Source organism: Babylonia areolata, chromosome 2 (genome assembly GCF_041734735.1).
Source record: "Babylonia areolata isolate BAREFJ2019XMU chromosome 2, ASM4173473v1, whole genome shotgun sequence".
Lineage (NCBI taxonomy): Eukaryota > Metazoa > Mollusca > Gastropoda > Neogastropoda > Buccinidae > Babylonia > Babylonia areolata.
The window spans coordinates 55,515,942-55,538,787 of NC_134877.1; the positions used below are offsets into that span (position 1 = coordinate 55,515,942).

The 22,846-nt window shown below is 41.1% G+C and overlaps 1 protein-coding gene across 1 annotated transcript in view; it reads right to left on the minus strand.

Moving 5' to 3' along the window:
* The window catches only part of LOC143279512 (adhesion G protein-coupled receptor A2-like), an 83,038-nt gene extending 62,101 nt beyond the window's left edge, over window positions 1-20,937 (minus strand). The window contains exons 1-2 of the mRNA XM_076583565.1: window positions 19,834-20,937; window positions 11,670-11,741 (exon numbers count right to left, since the gene is read on the minus strand). Of these exons, the coding sequence (XP_076439680.1) occupies window positions 11,670-11,741; window positions 19,834-20,063 (302 nt within the window). The 5' untranslated portion in view covers window positions 20,064-20,937. The remainder of the gene's footprint in view (window positions 1-11,669; window positions 11,742-19,833) is intronic.
* Window positions 20,938-22,846: the final 1,909 nt, after the last annotated feature.

Here is a 22,846-nt window from a genome sequence, read left to right on the forward strand (position 1 = left end):
AAAGAAATAGCCGCCACCCCCGACTCCACCTCCCAATCCCTCCCACAGACCCTCAGGCTCTAGGGTTCTTCTTCAGCTTGAAAATTGCTACGGTTCAGTATTATCCAGGGTCCTTAGGGGAACCACGGCCTCTCTAGATAGACAGCCCTATATGCTGCCAGCAATCTAATCAAGAGGCGAGGAAGAGGGTGAGAAAAACCCCCAGCACAATCTCCTCTATCCGAGACGAAAGAATTTTATCAACTGACTATGTGGGGGTGCTGCGGAGATAAGCTGAACCTCCCTCCTCCTACCTTCCTTTTTATTCATCTATTCCTTCATTTCTTTTTTATTCGTTCATTTATTTATTTCATAGTCGCTGTTATCACAAAAGCATTCTTATCGTCAAGTGACAATGACCGTAAAAATTCATCGGTCCGTTTAAAGCATAATACAAGTATTTACTTTGTGAATAAACATAGAAAGGAAAAAAGCTGCAATAAATATCACTGATTTGCGGGAGAAAAAAAAGCCAGTGGGTCAGAGAATTATGATGAGAGTGGGAGCTTGCGAAGGTGAGTGTGCATCTTTTTTAAAAAATTTTTTTACATTTTACTTATCTATTTGAAAAATGATTATGAAAAAGACATTAACTTAAGACTGAGAACCTCAAGCTCGCTGGCTCACTCTCGCTCCATTTATCAAACAGGATGTTACCCTCTTCATCTTAATCGAATGGACGGACATCTTCACACGTTCATACTCATACATCTATAAATACATAGGTATCTTCATCATAACCTTTTCTCATCTACCGTCACTGAATAAGTGGACATGCTGAGCTTTAAATCAATAAAATAATTTCAGAAATGTAAAGAAACAAGGTATCAAGGGTTTCGGATGGAAGCGCTGGAAATTTCCGCACGTCGTCTAAACATGCATGGGAATGTGTTCACTTGGACGATGATAAACACAAATAATAAAAACGAAAACACAACACGAGAGGGGGGTGTTCAGGGAAATTCCTCTTATCTCCTTTTACGCCCCACTTGTAGCCTGCTCCCTTCCTCCAAGGCCACTGTTGTTGTGGTGGTTGTTTGTTGGATCCCCCCCCCCCCGCCCCCCCTCACACCTCCCCCCCAACTAAGATGAGATTGTTGGCAGCGCAAGTCCGCAGAGAACGCCCTGCGAGCCTGGAAAATATTGAACGGGAGCAATTTTCAAGATGACGAAGGACCCAAAGGTCTGACGGCGACCGTTTCATTTCTTTGACAGCCCTTCACATTATCTTTCTAAAGGGGGGCGGGGGGGGGGGGGGGGGAGGGATGGGGGGGGAAAAAAGAGCGCGGGTGGCGCTCAACAGGAGTGAACGAAAAACAAACAAACAAACAAAAAAAGCAAACAAACAAACAAAAAACGCTTGGATGTTCGTTCTTTTAAGACTTAGCTCCCACAGGAGTCAGCAACCACCACATAGCTGCTCGCTCTTCTTCAATGTCCAACGCTGGTCTTTTCCATGTATTGTTTGCATATGTGTGACTCTGTGAGGTTGTGTGAGGGAGGTGGGGGCGGAGGCGGAGGGGCTGGTCTGACCAACACACACAGAGAGAGAGAGAGAGAGAGAGAGAGAGAGAGACTGTGTATCAATCTTCATCTTTTTTTTTTCTTTTCTTCTTTTTCCTAAAAAATAATGGGTGAAAGAAACACAACTCCACACTCCATTCATTATCACCACTGAGAATCCTGCCCGCGGTCTCGGCTTTCATCAATGATCAAATTTTCATTCACACACACACACACACACACCACACACACACACACACACACACACACATATATATATATATATATATTGTAAAATCACCAGTACAAAATTACAAAATTCAGACAGACTGCTGAAATTTGCGTGCACAGCCACTTCACGTAAACAGCGATGTTTCAATGACAAACATTATAATGATACAAGAATACTTTTTTTTATCACAAAATTAGGAAATGGACGAAGGTCCTCTGGAAAAAAAAAAGAAGAAAAAAAGCAACAACAACAACAACAACAAAAAAAAGAAAAAAAAAGGCGTCTCATCTCTACAACGCACCGACGTCGATGGTTTGATTTAAGTTTTGTTTAAAAAATAAACAAAAAAACATAACAATATAATATATTTCTAATGAAAAACTAACAGCTATAACAGCGAACCAACTGGACTATTTAACAAGGAGTTGAAAAAGTCATACATTAGCAATGGACTGCTGAAGATCGTCAACACTGACTCTCAGTTCAGGGATTTGAGACTTTAACATATCGCGAAACACACACACACACACACACACTTTCACTTACTCGTATGCGTACACAGTAATTCCCCCCCCCCTCTCTCTCTCTCTCTCCTCCCACTCGATTTTTTTTCCTTCCCTCGTCTAATATCACTTACAGTGAAAAGACGTTAAACTAAAGAACGAACAATGGTTTAATTATCCTCTCTCTCTTGCCTCTGATTAGATCCCAAAAAGCACATTCCAAGTCTACGGGGAAGGGGGGGGGGGGGGGGGGGGGTGGAGGGAGGGGGAGGGGGGAGGGTGCGGGGCGACCACCACCCGAAGAGAGCCTGGAAATTATTGAACTGTGCAGCAATTTTCACGATGAAGAAGAACCTTAGGGTCTGAAGGTCTGACAGCCGGCTATTTCTTTTACAGCCCCCCCCCTACACCCCCTCCCTCCTCCCCTCCCCCAAGTTTCCACAGGACTCTTGGGGTGGTTGGGAGGTGGGGGTGGGAAGGGGGGTGTGCGGGGGAGAGGAGAGGGGGGGGAGGGTCTGCGGGAGCCAACATGCAAAGGGGTGGGAGGGGACTGGGGTGAGGGGGGGGGGGGCTCCAAGGCTCCTTCCTTTGAGACTCGCACCCGACTTTGTGCCTGTATAACTGACTGGCCCGACTCGCCCGCCACGCTGGCTCGCTGAAGTCTTCAATGAAGCATTTTTCCCCCCGAATGGTGGCGGATCGTCTCTCTCTCTCTCTCTCTCTGTGTGTGTGTGTGTGTGTGTGTGTGTGTGTGTGTTTGGAAGGTGTGTAAGTGTGTGTGTGTGGGAGGGTTGTTGTGGAGGGAGGTCTGACCAGCAGGGTCATGGTGACAACAAAGTGCGAGTGTGTGTGCGTGTGCGCGAACGTGTGTGTGTGTGTGTGTGTGTGTTGTGGGGACGGAAGAATGGGAGCACAGGGATGGGGGTGGTAGGGGCCTCTGACCAGCAACAGTCTGATGAATTGCTTGACCGATTTGCAACTGTGCAGCAGACAAGAAGAAACGCGCGATTTTGTAGATCTATCTATCTATCTGCAAGTCCCGAAGAAAAGTGCGTGCAAAAGGAAGTGTGCGTGTTTCCAGTTCTGACATCTCTTTAATTTCTCTCTCTCTCTCTCTTCTTATTTTACTTGAAATCTCTTGACAACACTTTCTTTTTGCTCTCTCTTGACATCCATTTGATTTTACTCTTTTATTTTACTTTCTCTCTTAAGTCTCTTGACATCCCTTTAATTCTACTCTCTCTCTCCCTCTCTCTCTCTCTCACACACACTCTCTCATATCTTTAATTTTACTCTCTCTCTCTCTTGACATCTCTTTTCATTTTACTCTCTCTGACAATATTTCCCCCCTTTCCCTAAAAACAGTAAAAGTATAACGTGTATTCTTAACTTTTTTTCCCCTATTTGTAAACCTTAGACTTAGATCTCTTAACAACCACTGACGCTCACAGAGCGAGAGAGAGAGAGGGGGTGGGGGTGGGGGAGGGGTACACAAGAGCTCACGTACACACCCATTCTCAGCTATGTGTTATACACGTGTACAAGTCAACAACAAACCTGGTGATGCCAGAGACCGACACACTACATGTATCGAAGCACCCTGCAGATCGACCTTAACCCTATCCATCCTAACCGATTCCCCGCATACCACCCCACAGAAACCACCATCCTATCCCATCCCCCCCCCAGCCCCCACCCACAACCCTACATTACCCTTGCAACCACCTCGCCCTCCCTCTACTCTGTACCTTCCATCCTTGCCTCCCTCCAACCTGTCCAAGATCTAATCCTGTAATACATATGGACAGGCTTTTTGCCTCCCTCCTTCAAGTTCTGTTACTGCCTTTGAGCCAGCCGTTTGTTAATCAGGGGACCTGAAGACAGATAGGCAGAGAGAGGCAGTGAGAGGGAGGGAGAGAGAGAGAGACGGGGGGAGGGGGGAGGAGGGATAGGCGAGGGGGGCGGGGGAGAAGAGTGAGAGCGCGAGAGAGTGAAAGACAGACTGACAGACAGACAGTCAGAGAGAGAGTGTCAGAGAGACAGAGAAAAAGAGAAACAAGAGACAGACAGAGCACCTTGATACATGTATCTCAAGAGAAGGCCTTGTAAAGAATGGGAGAGAGGGGGGGGAGGGGTGGGGGAGGGGGTCGGAGGGAGATGAATAAAGAAAGACAGACAGAAAAACAGAGACAGCGAGCATCTTGATCCATCTCCAGAGTAGGCCACCACAGGTGATGGGTGATGCATTCCCGCTCTACCCCCCAACTCCACACACACACACACCCCTTCCGCCCACGCCCCGAAACCAACTACCCACACCAACACTTCACAGCAGACCGCCAATCAACTGGGACTCGACTTTCCTTCCCGTTTGTTGCGCATCCATCTTTTGTCCTCTTTTTCTTCTTTTTACTAGTTTTAGACTGCTGTGTTTGCCTAGCTTGCAGACAGGCAAGAGTGAGCCCCCCATTTTTTTTTTTTTTTTTTTTTTAAGTCGAAGAAAATATGAAAGAAAAAATCTGTGGGCCCTAGAATCAACCGATTCTCTCGAGAACCATCAAAGAGCTTATAGTTAAAATATATACAGGCCTGCTCTTTGGAGTTACACTCTTATTTCACTTAATACCACCACATGTATGGTAATGATGGCGGCTTTGGAAGTTAGTCTTGCTTTTTATTATTTTATTTCTTCTATTCATTTGAGAGGGGTGGGAGGGGTAAGGGGGAAGAAGGAGGGTTAGGGGTGTGTGGGGATGGTGTTTATGGGCGATAGGTAAATCCTCCTCATCCCCTTCTCTTCAGTTTGTTTGGAGCAAACCTGATCGCATGGCTAACAACTGCTGGCTCAAGTCATTAAACAACAAAAAAAAGAACCCCTATGTGAGGGTGCTTGTGCTTGCGCGCGCATGCGCGTGCGTGCGAGTGTGCGTGAGTGAAAATGAATGTGTGCACACGTACGTGCATGTGTGTGTGTGTGTGTGTGTGTGTGCGTGTGTGTGTGTCTGTGTGTGTTGTTTGTGTTGTGTGTGTGCATGAGTGTGTGTGTGAGTGTGTTTGTGTGGTGTGTGTGTGTGTGTGTGTGTGTGTGTGTGTGTGTGTGGTGTGTGGTGTGTGTGTGTGGTGTGTGGTGTTTGAGTGTGTGTTTGTGTCATGTAAGTTTATAAATGTGTGTATATATATGTGTGTTTGTATGTATTGTGTGTGTGACCATGACTGGGTGTGTTTTTAGTTGTTTTTTCCAACATTTTGTGCTTTCATTAACGCGCATAGGCATATTTTTACTTGTGTGCATGTGTGTCCAAATGCATGCATGTGTGTGTCTGTATCTTTCTATCACACACAGACACACGCACACACACACACACATCAGTCATGACAGTGACTAATACAAACAGTGAAAATCACAAACGCATACAAGCATATGGAATTTCCAGACTTGGTAAAAGCTTATCAATTTCTACACCGATTGATCAGCAGGAAATGATTATTAACTACCATGAGGCTAGCATTACACTTGTGCCAGAAAGACGAGAGCCACAAGAGACAAGAACAGAGAGTAAGAAATTCAGACTTCCGAAGGCGAGTTCAAGAGTATCTTGAATATCAAATCGTGTGAAGCGGACTGTTGTGAAAATCTAATGGAGCGATCAGTTCCCTCGCCTTACCCCTCTTTTGCTACAATATGACCCACACACCACTACTAACATTTTGCTAATGTAAAACAATTAGCCATCAAAGCAACCTTGCACAGAATCAAAAATCTAAGACTTGCTCTGTTGCCTTTTGCTTGCTGCCGCTGTGTGCTTTTTATTGCCATTTCCTTGATTGCTTCATGCCCGTGGCGGTTCTCAGCTTGCAGTACACAACTGGGAGTGAGGAGTGAGAGTGGTATTCTGCGTAACACGTGTGCATGTGTATTTTGTGTGTGTTTCACAGTCGCAGGAATACTTGTAACTGGAAGTATATATTTGGTGGGGTTTGGGGTTGAGGGTGGGGAGGTAGGTGGACCATGAGGGAGGACTGTGTGTGTGTGTGTGTGTGTGTGTGTGTGTGTGTGTGTGTGTGTGTGTTTGCATGAATGTGAGCGTAGGTAAGTGTGCGTGTGTGTGCTTGCTCACACGCATGTTAGTATCATGGGCATGTGCACATGCATGTGTCTTTCTGAGTCACCAAACATATATGATATGAAAGTGATAAAATTAAAATGCATAAATTTGATACTGACAATCTTTGCCTTGTGTGGGGTTTTTTATGGTGTGTGTGTGTGTGTGTGTGTGTGTGTGTGTGTGTGCGCGCGCGCAGTATTGCAGTGTCTGGGTGTTGTACAATGTGAACGCATCTGTGACGCGTAATTTCAGATGCACCTACCCAGTTACTCAAAACAAAAAGCCTTCAAACAACATCACAATCATTTTAAACCCAGAGCCCCTCTTATCTGCTGATATTGTACAAAATTCCAGCCAACAGTACTGAGAGTGGGGAAGAAGAAGAAGAAGAAGAAAAACACACACAAAAACAACAACAGAACATCGTCAAATCAAAGCACTCCTCAAAAACAACTCCCCCCACCGTGTAGCGATACCCTCGAATTTTCGTCCACCCCTCCCTCTTCTCCATCTTCTCTATCTTCTCCTCTGTGTGTGTGTGTGTGTGTGTGTGTGTGTGTGTGTGCACCAACGGGTCGAAAAAGCAGCGGAACAGAAGAAACGTTCCAGTACCGCTGCTGCTGTAGTGAGTGATACATACTGCGTGCACGAGCCCCTCTAGAAGTTCTATTTCCAGGCAGCTGCTGCTCGCTGGAAAAGAAAAAAAAAGGAAGAAAAAGAAAAATCTACTGCCAGTGCCTTGTCTGCCTGCCGGTCTCAGTAGTGTCTGTCTGTTTCTCTGTCCGTCTGTGGGCTCTGTGAGAGCTAGCTGACTTGCCGTTTTGCTTGTGCTTTGCAGAGTAGGTATTGGTGGGGGGAAGGGGCATTACAAGCATATCCAGAGCCGCCCTACCCGTAACGTGTGCTGTGCCGTGCTGTGCTGTGCTGCACGCATCTCCTGAAGTCTTCATCTCACCCACCACCCACCCAGACCCTCCCTCGTCCCAACCTCCTCCTCCCCATCATCATCTGTCCCTCCCTCCCACCCACCCCACCTCTCTCCCTGCTCCACAAGTCTTTAGTTCACGATCCCCCCACCCCACCCCACCCCACCCCCCCCGTCCCACCTCTTATTCTTTTCCTCCTCGCTCTCTCACCTGAGTGAAAGAACTGCGTTTTATGTTGTGCCCAGAAACTGACTGTATCGGACCAAGATGGGAAAACTTAAGATTGATAAACTTATGATGAGTGATGAGTGTTGGTGAATTTGATACTTGTGTTTGACTATAGATGTTCATCACTGGGGATGAAAAGTGTGCGTGCGTGCGTGCGTGCGTGCGTGCGTGTGTGTGTGTGCACATGCTCACATGCCTTCGCACAAGTTTGTGTATATGTGCATGCATGTTCTTTGGGGGGCTGAGAAAGAGAAGTCAAATGCTGTCAACATTCTTTATGTTTGCAAACTTATCACACACACACACACACACACACACACACACACACACACACACACATATAATTTCCATAAGTTCCAAGATAATAAAAAAAAAAAAATATATATATATATATATAAAAGACGATGCCACCCTTCCACACAATCTGAAACTGAGTCCATAAAACGTACCTTGGCAAGGTATATCAGTTCATGAAAAAGAATAAAGGGGAATAATATTTCCCCACCCTGCCCAAGTCCAGACACAAGTCTAAAAGAAATCATACAAATATTACTTTACCAAATTTGATAGTTCAAGTAATTTTCATTAGGTATCAACTCCCATCTCAAAGACTTTTCACTTTTCATACTTATACTTTGTTGTGCATAACAGCCCGCATCAGGAAGAGAAAGTGAAAAGTTTGTACTGTTAATAAGTGTTCTGAAAAAAAACTGAAAATGGTACTGATCTGGAAGAGAACTGAAATGTAAATTATTCTAAAACAGAAAAACTGAAACAAACATTCTAAAATATCTGAAGGCTGAAAAGACTCTGAGATAAGGCTGACAGTCAGTGAGAATGACGGAAAACAGACTCTGCAGGATGGATTTTATTTATGAGTAGTTTTTTGGGTTTTTTTTCCCTACTTCCAGTTCCTTGTTTTTGTAAGGAACAGGAAACAGAATCCTACATGTTGTGATTAAATGGAAACATGGACATCCTCTGGGACGAAACTGAGAAGAGTTTGGGTTTTTTTGGGTTTTTTTGTTGTTGTTGTTGTTTTGTTTTGTTTTGTTTTGTTTTAATCTGAAGTGTCCATTCAGTTTGGATTTTTTTTTTAAACCACAGGTTCTTTTCCTATAGTATAAACATCTCTCTTTGAACTTTTTTTTGGGGCCCCCCCTTTTTTTTTCTTCTTTTTTTGGGCCCCCTTTTTTTTCTTCTTCCAGAGCTCTATCTCCTCTCCACTTGGTGAGCTCTTGTGTGTGTGTGTGCAGATTTTTATTATTTCAAGCAGGATTTCTCTTTCTTTTAAGTTTTATCTAAATACATGTGAGGCAGTTCTTGAGCTTTTTAAAAAAAATTTAAGTGGCTTCTTTCGAGTGCTGGAGACATTCACTACTGGATGGCAAGCAGGGCCTGATGAGTCCCCGAAGGATGAAAATACAGTCGTTTTATTTTGCTGCAACTGAACACTGTAACTCCCCTCAGTCCCTTATGTACGAAAAAATATATATACAGAAGGTGTTTCTTCTTCTTCTTCTTGAGTGTTTGTGGGCTGCAACTCCCATGATAACTCGTGTACATGTATATGAATGAGTGGGCCTTTAGTTTTACCTGTAGACTATAGTGTATGGCTGTTTTTTTACCCCACCATGTAGTCAGTCACATTTTATTTTCTGGGCTGTGCATACTGGGTATATTCTGGTTTCCACAACCCACCAAATGCTGACATGTATTACAGGATTTTTAATGAGCGTATCTTATCTTCTGCACACACACACAAACACACACACACACTCACACACACACACATGAAGGGGGTTCAGGCACTTGCAAGTCTGGGATGGGAAAAATCTGTCTCCATTACCATGTTTTTAATCTGAATGCAATGAGTCTGTCAACTGACAGTTCACAGAAGCAGAAATTTCTTCATCTTGGTAATCAACTTATACCTGTACCCAAACTGAAATCTGTGCACTTAACTGAACATCTCCCCTATAGTTTATGTTGTTGTTGTTTGTTTTTTAAAGAAGGAAATACCCATTCATGCACAAACCAGGACTTTGTAAAGCCCCATGCAATCACAGTTTGTAAGAACCTAAATTCAAACACACAAGTTGACTGCTAAAGTCTTGACACCCCTGCTTCACTCCATAATTGATCGCCTGCTCTTTCGCAATTGGATTTTCATAGACCCCAGCGGACCTGCTGACACTGTATCATTCTACATTCTGGAAAAGGGAGGCTACTCTACTCTCCTCTGGCTCTGTGTGTCTCAGCCAATCAATAGCAGCCCTTGCTGTCAGCCCAGATCGATAGCGGGGGGCCATTAAATTTTCTGTCATGCCCATCACAAGTTTCGCTTGCCATCGCCTCCCCTCCCCTGGGGGACAGTTCGGCAGGGAAAGGAAGGCGCTTCTGGCGCTTCTGTCGGGTACACACATTCCATTTTCCTGACTCCTTGTGAAAAGAACACAGAGAAACAGATCTATTCCGACACCAACCTTTTGCCTATGGAGAAACAGATGGACAGACTCGCACACTCATAAACAGCACTTTGCTGCTTTTGTTTGTTTGTTTTTTTCGGCTTAAAAAAAAAATATATATATATATATGTATATATATTATATGTATATAAAAAGACAAAACAGCAGGCATACAGGCAGACACAAAGACAGTCTGACAGCCAAAACAGCAATATTTTCCTAGTTTCCTGACAAGCAAGAAATATACATTTTTCTAACTTTCAGAGGATCTGGAGGAAGAGGATTAGTCTCTTTCTGTAAGGTGTTGAGTTGTTCAGAGTATTTCTATAACTTTATGATAAATATGATTTATTATCATTATCTGATCTCAGTATATTTCACAGTACTCATTCTCCCAAATTGTAAGCAGACAGGTAAATACTAAAATAGATACAATTGTTTCCCCTTACTTAGTATACCATTATGCAATTATTCAATACAAGTGACAACAAAATTGTGTGTGTGTGTGCATGTGCGTGTGTGTGTGAGTGATTGTGCACGCATGCGCGCGCAGTCTACTGCAACTGATAACAACAAAATATCTGGGGTTCTGGGGAGTACAAATTCTGTTAAGGAAACAAAATCAGGTTAAGTTTAACAACAAATCTGTCTTTGTACTATTCTAATTTGTCAGATTTCTTAAGCATTAAACTCTACAATCTTTGCTGAATGATGTAAGGTGACAAACTTAAACACCTGTGGTAAAACTGAAAAATATTACATGTTCCTGATGGTGTGTGAACTGTGCAATGCAAAGGAAGAAGAGTATAAAAACGCTGCATTTTAAAACCAAACATTACTCCCCATCCCCCTTGTTAAATTACAAAATTATTGATCATAAATTCTTTTCATCCACATATTGATCATAAACTTCACTTGGGTGAGGAAAAACGTGGATCGATCAGTTTTCTGTCCTTGGGCAGAAACGCAGATACTGGATCGACCAATTTTTTTTCTTTCTTTGAGTATGACTGTAAACAGTGTAATGCATTGCATGCTTGGCCTCAACAGAACTATGTGTGAATTTTAGACATTGTTAAAACTCAGATCTTCCTGATAACCAAAGTGGGGTGTTCATACTTTCACTTTTTTTCTGTTACCAATTTTCCAAATTCCTACACCATGAAGTAAGATGATTTCAATTTATGTGTGTTTGTCTGACATATTGAACCTAAGCGGTATAAGTTTGCATTGCGTACTGTTTATAAAATAAGACATAATTCCTACCTCACTTATTCACTGTCCAGACTGAATATGAAATGGTGCAACTGCTACAATTTGAAGTCTTTTGTACTTTTTGCAATAATTCACTGTACTCCAGTTAGACTCAACTGAACATACCTTTACTTTACGTTTAATGCAGAGCTCTGCACAAACTGTCTCTGGCCTAAAATTTATACCAGTTTACAACCAACTTAGTAATAATCATAATATCATAATATTATTAATTCATTTATTATGGCGTGATATCATTAACATAAAAAAAAACAGCTTGCTTGAACAGAGCATGCCCTGCAGGGTTTTTGTCAGCTGAGTGAGCTGCAAAACAAACACGAAACAGAAAACCACAGAAGACAGGCAGATAGAGCGAGGAAGATCAATCAATGCTGATGCCATCAACTTACAGTTTGCGCAGCATGGACAGCTGAATGAAGGACCCGTCTTTCAACACTGTCAACTGATTCTGGGTGAGATCCCTGCAACAACAAGTACACCATTTCAATGATGATGATGATAACAATAACAGTGATAATAATAATAATGATAATAACATTTTGCATAATAATCATAGCACCAACCCTGCGGCTCTAAGCACTCTTAACAATGCACATGGTTTGAATAAGGTACACAGATGCAATAAAAACCATTCAGTTACATACAAACTCGCTAAAACAGTAAAAATTACTTTTAAAACAGTACACTTGATTAGTTGATATTATTATCACGGTGACATTCAGAATTCACACACCTCTCCCACCTCACCCAACACACCCCACACATACATTGATGCATGCACACACACAAAGACCGTGTATGAGGAGAGGGAGGAAGAACTATAGTTTAAAATATTATTTGAATAGTTTTTAAAATATTACCAACCAGTGACTGAACCAGCATAAAAAGTCAAAATGCTAGGTAGCACAGAAACAATAACTGCCATACTGGCTCCTTGTCAGATTTTCTTTACACTGTGTGCAAAAAGTTGCTGAGAAACTGTTCTGTTGTACATCACTTTAAATCTAAATGTAGCCATGGGCTAAGGTAAGCTGCAAACTACTGAGTATGTGTCTGCAAGGATGAGGGGTTGTGTGGGACATTTAATAATAATCCATTTTGGTGGGTCACCTTTTGATCAAGCACGGTGTAATATAATACTAGTGTTGACTAATTCAGTGACTGGTTTGCAGACTGGTTGCTTGTTTCTAACTTTCTGATGTTTCTAAATGATTAAAAATTATAATACATTTCCAATATCTGTAATATCAGTTGACATGCATATTTTATATGGAGACTGGATAGCATCCTCTTTGTCCACCTAACTTCATCTTTAGTAATTAAACAACAGTTAAGCAATTCTTACTGCTGAGACTACCACATGAAATTTTGTGAAAATATATCACACAATCATTATTAATAATGATAATATTATTGTTGTTGCTGTTAGAACAAAATAGAAGAAATTAGAGTCAGATGCTCAGAAAATTTACTATCAAAGATCAAGGGAAAGGACAAAAATCAACTGTCCTGAACTTTTTTTTTTCTACATCTGACTTCTGAGTGATTTTATTTTTAATTCAAGTAGATGAAAACTCCGTTAAAATTAAAGCAACAAAAACATTGGAAACAAACAAAAAGATAAAACCAACCAACCACAACAAGAAGAAGCAAAGAATGGATCCTGGCACTTTTTCTGTTTGTAACAGGTGCTCTGTCTGTGATGCATGCATGGGCTGACTGCATTTCTAAAATATAAATTGTTTGTAAAAAGTATGAAATATATATAGCTATTTTTAAATAGTTTTAATGTACAGTGTAAGTTACAACTTTTCACAATCATTAGATATTGTATTTATATATATATATATATATATATATATATATATATATATATATATATATATATATATATATAATCATGATGACATGATCATAGGACTATACTATAGCAAATACATAATAATCTCTTTTTTTGTTTGTTTTTTTTGGGGGGTGAGGGGTTGTTTGTTGTTTTGTTGGATTTTGGGGGGGAGTGGGAGGACAGGGGGGGGGGGGGCGAGGGGGAAGAGACGGAGGGGTCTTGGTCATTACATTATTGTACTATAACTATGTCATCCACATCATGAATCACGCTTTTAAAACAATGTTTGGGTGGACAGATTGAATGGGAGAAGGGGGAAAAAAGATGAAAATAAGCATTCCAAACACAATGCCAATGTTTTCTCTGGACCAATTTCGTTATCAATATTCTACAGGTATGCACTGATTCAACACTGTCAAATGAAATGCACAGTAAACAATGCACACATGTAACACAGAATCATTAGTCGACCAGAATCTGCCAACATACTCAAAAACATGTCAGTTCAACTTACTTCAAAATAAAGTAGAAACTGAAAGAATCTGGAGAAAACTTTTCTTTTTTTTCCAAATGATAAATATTTTTCCAATGAAAAATAAACAACTTAATCGAGTTTTACATAATATGCAGATCATAGCACAGGCAAGAACTCTTTCTCTCACACAGTCACGCCTGCCTGGCTGATGAATTCATCCTGCTTGATGCAGCCTTCCCATAATTACAACTTATTTTACAGCTTTTTTTTTATGAACTTGAGGGCATCTTGCCCTGCTGCTTCATCAGATACACTGGTGTGAGTTACAGCATCTGTTTCCCCCAAGCACTGAAATAGAGGCACCAGCAATAGGAGGCACTCTGCTCTTCCTCTGCCCTTCTCACCCTCAAGGCTGGGTTTTGTCTTACACCTAACAAGCAACAACAAAACAAAACAAACAAAAACACCCCGAAACATTACGCACGCACGCACGCACACACACACACACACACACTACACACGCACACTAATGTACGCACACACAACAACAACAACAACAACACACACACACACTAATGTACGCACACACAACAACAACAACAACACACACAGACACACACACAGACACACACACACACAAGCACTGTATTCCAATTTTCCATTAAAAATTACCACCAGAAAAACATTTTGCACGAACCCCTCGAACACTGGTTTTGCATTTGTTTTGTTTTTAGTCTTTTTAGCTTTGATGAATAGAATTATTTATTTGTCAATACATTCGTTTAGTTCTTATGAGCGAAGACATAAATGCTGGCTGCTATCAGGGCACCTTGTTCTCTCTTCCTTCTAACCCTTTCTTGCTCCTCCCTGCCTACTGGCTTTCGCCTTGCACTTGCAGCACCTGTGTGGAATGTTCAGCGTGTCTTCAGCCTGCCTTCCCCCCCTCACATCTGATACACAGCTTTAGTTGTTTTTACTGTTGGGCTTTACTTTTTCGCAGGGATTTAGGATCTAGGGTTCTCTGTTATTGTTGCTGATGTTGTTGTCTTTTTTTTTTCCTGGCCTGTTGGTTCCAAGAAACACAACCAGCAGGGCACCATGCTCCAGCCCTTCAGTCACTACTGATGCCAGTGATACTGACAGCAATACGTTGGGGGTTTTTTTCTGGGGGGCGTGTGTTTTTCCCCCTCCCTGAATTCATTTGCTCCAACTCTTGAGTAATAGTAAACCTCCAACAACTGAACAAGACATCTTGTTTCAGAATACTCTCCACACCTGATGCTAAAGATTTCACCTTTCATTGTGTTTTTTAGTTTAGACTACCACCAAGTTGTTTTTTTTGGTTTTTTTTTACAGAGGAAAATGACTTAAATAAGACTTTAAACTGGCTGTGTTCACTAAATTTGAACTAACTGAAAATGAACTGGTCAACCTTAGTCCACATTATCAGTTTGGTGTTTCACCAGTATTTTTGTGTTGTTCTGATGCTTAAATCTCAAGCTCATGAAACTGTGATTAAATATTTATTCCGTTTCACCGGTGGCCTGGTCGCTGGATGATTAGTTCATCAGTTTGTCTCGCATCTTTGGGTGGTTTTTTTTTTCCTGCTTCTCCTACCAGTACCACCAAGGTACTTTACTACTCTTCTTACACTGCAGAGTTCTGACTCAGCGAACTGACAAACTGTTATTGGTAATGAACTTTAAAACAACACTCCAGTTTGCTTCAACTTAATTCAGATTTTCAAGCAAACACAAGCAATGTTCAACAAAATAAAAACATCATCTGCTCCTCCTCTCACTCCTGTCCTGTGATACAAGTAGGTCATGAAGTGTTCCACTCTCCACAAAGTCTTGTTCCACTTTGATCCTCCCTCTCAGTTCTGGAGCTCTACTGGTCTTACCTACTTGACTACTGATTTAAATTAACAGGCCTGCTGCCATTGGTGTGTTTGTTCAAAATACATTAATTAAAAAATGCACAGGCCTACTCTTCCTCAACACCAAAATTGTACATTTGTATGATTATTACAAGTGAACATAAAAGTACTATATGAACTGTTTCTGCCTTCAGAACAGTGTGCTAGATGTAGTTGATCTGTTCATTCCAAATTAGGATTTGTTAAAATATTGTCTTTAGTAAAATAAAAACAAAACAAAAAAACAACACAACAACAACTGACCTGTGTCTTCCAAAGGACAAAAACAGTACTCCTGACTCAGTGACTGCTTCTTTTGCTTATCACTTGTAACATTACCTCTATTAAGTATTCTGCAATACTAACTAGCGTTAACTATAGTTAGTGCTACTTTTATCGCAGAAACGTTTTTCACAAGCAACATATATCAACTCTGTTTAATACTGATCCCGTAATCAGTGTAATGTCTAGATTCCCCACCCTAGAATAACTGGTACAAAGAAAAGAAAGAAAAAAAGAAGAAGAAGAAAAGAATAAATTCTGATCCTTCCTGTCATCAGTAACAAATCTACGCAGTATCTTTAATGTTAAGCTTAACATGTACCCAGTCTATAAATACATCCCTGAAAACAACCAAGAACACAGGGCACTTCCTTCCTACCCCTCATCCCTCATTAGGTTTGGACCCTCCCCCACACATGCTGGAACAAACAAGGCAGGCAGACAGGTAAGGTCGTAACTCCACCCACCCCTTACCCACCCTACCCCCACAGGCTGGAACAAACACCACAGTCAGTGAGGTAGGGTAGTAACTCAAGTATGTGGCACAGTCACTCAGTAATCCAGGCCTTGCCTTTGCCACATGATTGAGCACCACCCGGCCCAAATCTCACCAGCTCCCCTCCCCCTGCACCTGGGTAATCCTTGTGAAAAGCCTTCACAAACAATCCCTCCAGTGTCAGCATGCCTGACTTACTTGCCTTCCTCCCCCCTCTGGCACCCTTCCCCACAAAGCCACCCATGATTTGTCTATTTTCATCATCAAGTGGGTCCAGTCCATTTCTTGATGATAATATTAATCCTTTAGAAAACGTTAGCTTGGAGTTGGGACTGAATAGTGTATATATATACACACAGTGTCACACACACACACATATATATATATATATATATATATATTATATGATCATTATATATTTTTAATATATTTTAATATTAATATCTCTCTCTGAGCATGGTTTAAAACACAAAATCAAGATTTTTCCCGTTCTTCTTCTTGAGTTCTTTTTTCTTTTCTTTTTTTTTTTTTTTTCTTTTTTTTAAAATTTCTAATAAAATAAATAATCAATACTGTTCAATAATCATAGTGTACTATACTGATTTTTATGCAGACTACAGGAATCACTGGTATACTAAATAGTTGAATCTTAAAATTCATGAATATCGTTAATCAATATTACAAAAAAAATTTAGAGTACTTTTTAAGTTACTTTTAGTAAATGAATTTTTAAAAATTATACGTTCAACAATTCTGGTGAAAATTCTCTGAAATCAAATTCCAGTCTGGAAAACATGATGCACATCTTACAAAACAACAACAACAAACAAAAACAAAACAAAACAAAACAAAAAAACCCAAAAAAACAAAAAAATCCATCAAAATGATTGAATTTGACTTAATTTACAAACCTGAACCATGACTCCTGAAATTCTGTCCAACACCATCAATGCATGACAAGAACTTATGAGATCACATACTGTTAAGAAATTAGATTTAACTCTCTCCATACGGCGAAAGAGATGACGTTAACAGCGTTTCACCCCAATTACCATCATCAAAATATTGCAAGCGGAAGGCTCTTATACTGAAGAGGTGAATGTTGACAAAGAATACCACGATTCTGACGATGGAAGCTAAAGGTTGGGTCATTCAGACACCCACTAGACATCCGAGGGGTCTATGTAGAGGAGAAGAGAGGACTGGCCGTACTGAGTGAGTTAACCCTGTTTAGAAATAACCCCTATTCATCCAACTGTTACTATGTTGGGACAAATGCATTCATTAATGAACTAAAATTTTGATCTTCAGTGCCAAGGATTCATGAATGTCAGACTCTTGTCTTTGTAGTCTTACTGAGGCATACCACATATTATGGACCATCACTTACAGAGATTTATATATTGAAAATATATGTTGAAACAAAGGGAAAAAAAAAGGGTACAATCATTTAAAATGTCAGCAGCAACAAATTTAACATGCAACAAAAATGTTTTACTGGTCTAGATACTAGAGTTTGCTTGTATTTATTAAAATAAATTCCTTGTCTGACAGGTTTCACAATTTCATCTAAAAATAAAATGGACTTGAAACTTACATTTACCTTTTTTTTTCTTTTTCTTTTTGTCAATACACATGATGCTGCTATTTTCTTTCCATTGTTTTGATTTTTAAAAAGTGCACTTCAGTGTAAACTTGTGTTGTTTGGTTGTTATGTTACTGGTTTGTAGTTGTTTTTTCATTACTTTGTTTTTCTTTTCTTCTTCTTTTTTCCTTAAAAAACAACAACAACAACCACAAAAAAAAACAAAAAACACCCAACCTTGTGTGAACTTGCATGTGTGTGTATATATGTAGAGATATATATGTAGAGAAATATAACTTTCTGTGCAATGGGGGAAAAGTAATCCTAGTGCACACCAGTGGACACACAAAAATCCACTGAGCAATGATAAACTTGTTCTGTAAGATTATGAACCTTCTTTTACACACACACACACACACACAGAGACACACTCTTACTAATATCAAATGAGTTCTTCAAAAATAAATGAAAGTCTACGCACACACACACACACACACACTCTTACCAATATCAAATGAGTTCTTCAAATATAAATGAAAGCTTACACACACACACACACACACACACACACACACATCCCCAACCTCTCTCAGAATCAGTGTGCTCACTCTGGCATTCCCTCTGACTGAATGCTGAAATTCCTTTCAGAATGATCTAAGCACTCTGCCTTTCCTTCTGAGCTAGATCTGTAGGTATGTACATGTACATGTATACATGTACAAAAACTGTACATTATCATAATGAGCGTGCGCATGTGTGTGTGTGTGTGTGTGTGTGTCTGTGTGTGAAATGAAATCAGCTATAGTGTAAATTTAAGTAAAATATCTAGAACAAAATAAAATAATCAGCTAGAAATTCAATCAGACTACTGAAGACATCTCATATTATGTTAATTCATATCACAAAAGCAACAAACTTCTGATGAAAAACAATAGCAGCAAAAATAGGGTTGGATTTCTTTCTTACTACAACAAACACTAGTAAAAGAAGGCTCTAAAGCAAGAGAAGACTGACACACAAACACACATGCACACAGACAAACAAAGAAACAGAAAGAATCTAATACATAGTACATCACTGCTACCACTACATGTGTCACTATGTCAGTGTGTGAAAGGGTGGGAATGTGTGCATGAATACACCATTGAATGTATCAGAATTCAGTTTCAAGACAATTCTATCACTCATGGACATGTTTAAACTTTAACTTCCAAGATCTGTTACAAAATCAATACAAGAATTCTACTTTCGTTTCCTCTCAGGTACACAGTATCATTTTGAATATATTAATTATTATTTATTCATAATTAAGTTCAAATGTTTTCTTAGCTTTCGTTTTGTTTCAATTTCATGCTTTGTACAGTTAAGATTTTATTATGTTCAATATACTGTGGAAGTGTTTTCAGTTCACCTTCAGTACACACCATCAATTCATTTCACTTGAGGCTGAGTACATGATTTATAAACACAATGGTTTCCAAAACATGCAATGATCATGATGCATCATATGGTCAGTATATCACTATACTACATGTGGAGTCACTGTCAATTTAAAATGTGAAGACTGTGTTCAAATATACTGTGATGTAAGTATACAGCATACATGTAAACTTGTGTACATAGTATACCAAATGATGTATAAAGTGAGTACGTCACTACATGTGCACTCATACAATGATAAGAAATGATGCATGCCTGCATCAATGTATCAAGTGCATGAGAATACATTTTAATGGTAACAGAGCCTACCTGTGCATCACACACACACACACACACACGCGCGCGCGCGCGCACGCACGCACGCACTCACTTTTTTTTCAAACTGTTTTTTTTTCTGAAAAATCAGTTTAATACTACCTTGATTATCCATTTCATTATCAATTATTTGCTAGCAGTCACTCAGGTTATAAGTCAAATTCTAACTCGATTTAAAGTTTAACTTTGTGGTACTCACAACTGAACAGTATCAGGCGGAAAATTAATGTGAGCCAGAGAGGTGAAGGGGGCAGGATGTTTGGAGCACTCCACCCTCCTGCCTTTCTGCTTTTTCTTGGTGCCAACCATGGTACACTGGCAACTTGGAACACAGGAATCCACCACAACAACCAGAATCATCATGAGTACCAGAAACAGCAGCCACCAGTACTTCCCTTGTGGTAGAACGTGGATTCTCCGACTCTTCATGATGCACCTGTTGGCTTGAAATTCACATTACTTATCACAACTAGTCACTTCTTCAATCAGACTCAGTTTCATACTATCCTTTCTTCCTTTTGCACCACTCCACGTCCAACAACTGTTGCACGGAATCATTCTAATCTGCAAGAAGCTTCCAATCTCCTCTCCTCCTGCTTTTCTTTGACGGGTCTACCAATCAAAGCAATTAGTAGCACTAATGAGGAGCAGGCTCTGCAAAGAACTGGTGGGGTGTCTAGGTCAGTGATGAGTTTCTCTTCTCACTGACATAGCATTGTATGCCCCACCGACTTCATGCTCGCACCCTTATCTCTTGCTATCCCCTCTGACTGAACTGAGAAACTAGATGAAGGCACTCCACCATGAGGTAAACGTCAAAACGACCACAGCGGCCCTTTCTCTTTGATCCCGTTGACAATAGTCTTGTCAGTTTCAAAATCCTCGATCGGTTCACGCTCGTTTTCGTCCGTCCCTACTTCCATTCTCTTCTAGTTCCAACACATTTGATCCCTGCTTCGTATGGTTCTGAAGATGAAAATCCAATCTCTGATTTCCTCCCCCTTCCCCCCTACTAACAAAGCACAGACAACTGGGTGAGTGAGCAAGAGAAGCCCTCTGCACAGGTCTTGAATGGAAGAATCCTCGGGGCAACTCTCAGCCCCACACTGTACACCCGCAGAGGAAGGAGGCAAAATCTGAATCAGTGTGTGCACGCTTTAACTCCGGCTGTGCACGATCACTTGGCTGTCTTGTACCCGTATAACTCCTCGTCGTGTATAGTTCGTTGTAACACACAAAGCCAAGTTCCTCGTGGCAATTTTACTGCGCATTCCAGCAATTAAAACATCCGTTTCTTGGCAGACGCGCGACTACTTTCCCAAACATTGAGAGCCATCTTGGTTCTCTGTTCTTGTGACGTCACGAGTTCGCGGGGTTCAGAGGCTTTCATTGGTGGAGCTCGTGATGAGAGCAGCAATGGTCGGCGAAAGCCCTTCCCCCCTCACAGGTGCTTGGTGTGTGTGTGTGTGTGTGTGTGTGTGTGTGTGTGTGTGTGTGTGTGTGTGTGTGTGTGTGTGTGTGTGTGTAAAAGACAATAATTGTTCGGAAAAAAAGTATATGACAACGCATTCCACCTTTGTTCACCACGGTCCCGGTTGTCTTTCTTTCCGGAATACAATGCATGCATGTTTCTTTCCAGGTTTTCTCTCTTTTTCGAATGATTGAAACTGGGATGTTTTTGTTTTTCGGTTTCCCCCTATCCTATGTTCATTTTGTCAAACCCCTTTCGCCATGATTTAAAAACAGAATAAAATATAATTCCCTTTCATGACTTGAAATACAACTCTAGTTTCGATCCCCTAACTGACGACTAAGAATAGAATGTGGATATTGGTGACTGAGAGTACTGACGTCGATCGGTTTAACGATAGTTCAGCAAAACAATGTGGGCGGAATTAATTAAGTCAGTGAAACAATCTTAAGCTTTGGATAGTCGTACTTTTTTTTTTCGTCGCGCAAGTTAACCAACAGAGAGATTTTCTGGTGGTTGTGACATTATTCTTACATCTGTAAACTGAATCACAATACAACCGTTGCCGGTGTGTGTGAACTCAGAACTCAGAACTCATTTAATTGTCGTAAAACCATCACAGGAATTATGGACTCTATAGACTAAACACAACAAGCAAACAAAAAGTGAAAGCAATAAGTTGTGAGCACATGAGGATATTCCATAAGACATAGTTATGGACTGTGAACTTTAAAGCATTCATATATGTATTTTGCCAGTTCTGTTTGGAAATAATTTTGTGGCAACAGAGTCAGTGTGTGTGTGCCGGCTGGGTGTGTGTGTGCCACGGTGTGTGTGTGTGTGTGTGTGTGTGTGTGTGTGTGCCACACCGACACACCACACACACACACACACACACCAATACACACACTCAGTGACGATCACATCTCGCATATACATGACACGTATATGGCTCTGTCGTAAACAGTGAAGAAAATCATTTATACGCCTTGACCCTAACTGTCAACAGGATGACCTTAGGGGCGAATACCTTGCGGCAGCAGGTCATAAATCTCCCGTCCGACAATGCTGCATTAAAACCACTGACCCCACCCCCAACCCCCCGCCTCTCTCTCTCTCTCATTCTGGACAGTAATATAACTATCCAACCAACCAACCACCATGACTTCATCTACCTGCCAACCGGCCATGCACGGTCAGAGTGTGTGTGTGTGTGTGTGTGTGTGTGTGTGTGTGTGTGTGTGTGTGTGTGTGTGTGTGTGTATGTCAGTGTGTGTGTGTGTGTGTACTGATCAGTGTATGTATGAGTGTGAGTGTGTGTGCCGCACAGCGCTATGTGTGTGTGTGTGTGTGTGTGTGTAGACATGTGTGTGTGTGTGTGTGTGTGTGTGTGTGTGTGTGTGTGTGTGTGTGTGCGTGCAGATGTGTGTGTATGTGTGCGCGGCGCGCGCTCAGATACATTTAGGTGTACTTAACAGCTGATATACACCATCGGCAAACATGCAGCCTCCACCGGGTCAATGCTGAAATGCACTGCACTTTCAACAAGCCTGCAGTATCTGCTGCACTGCCGGTGACTTCATTCAATCGACTCCAGTTGGGACGTCACTCAGCAGCCACCCACCCAGATGATATGATCACGGATTCACAAGACCAACAATTTGACTTTGAAGGCGTCAGCCAGTGTCGTTAAACTCAATTCGACGGCTACTACTGATATGATACTAATCCTTTTGACACC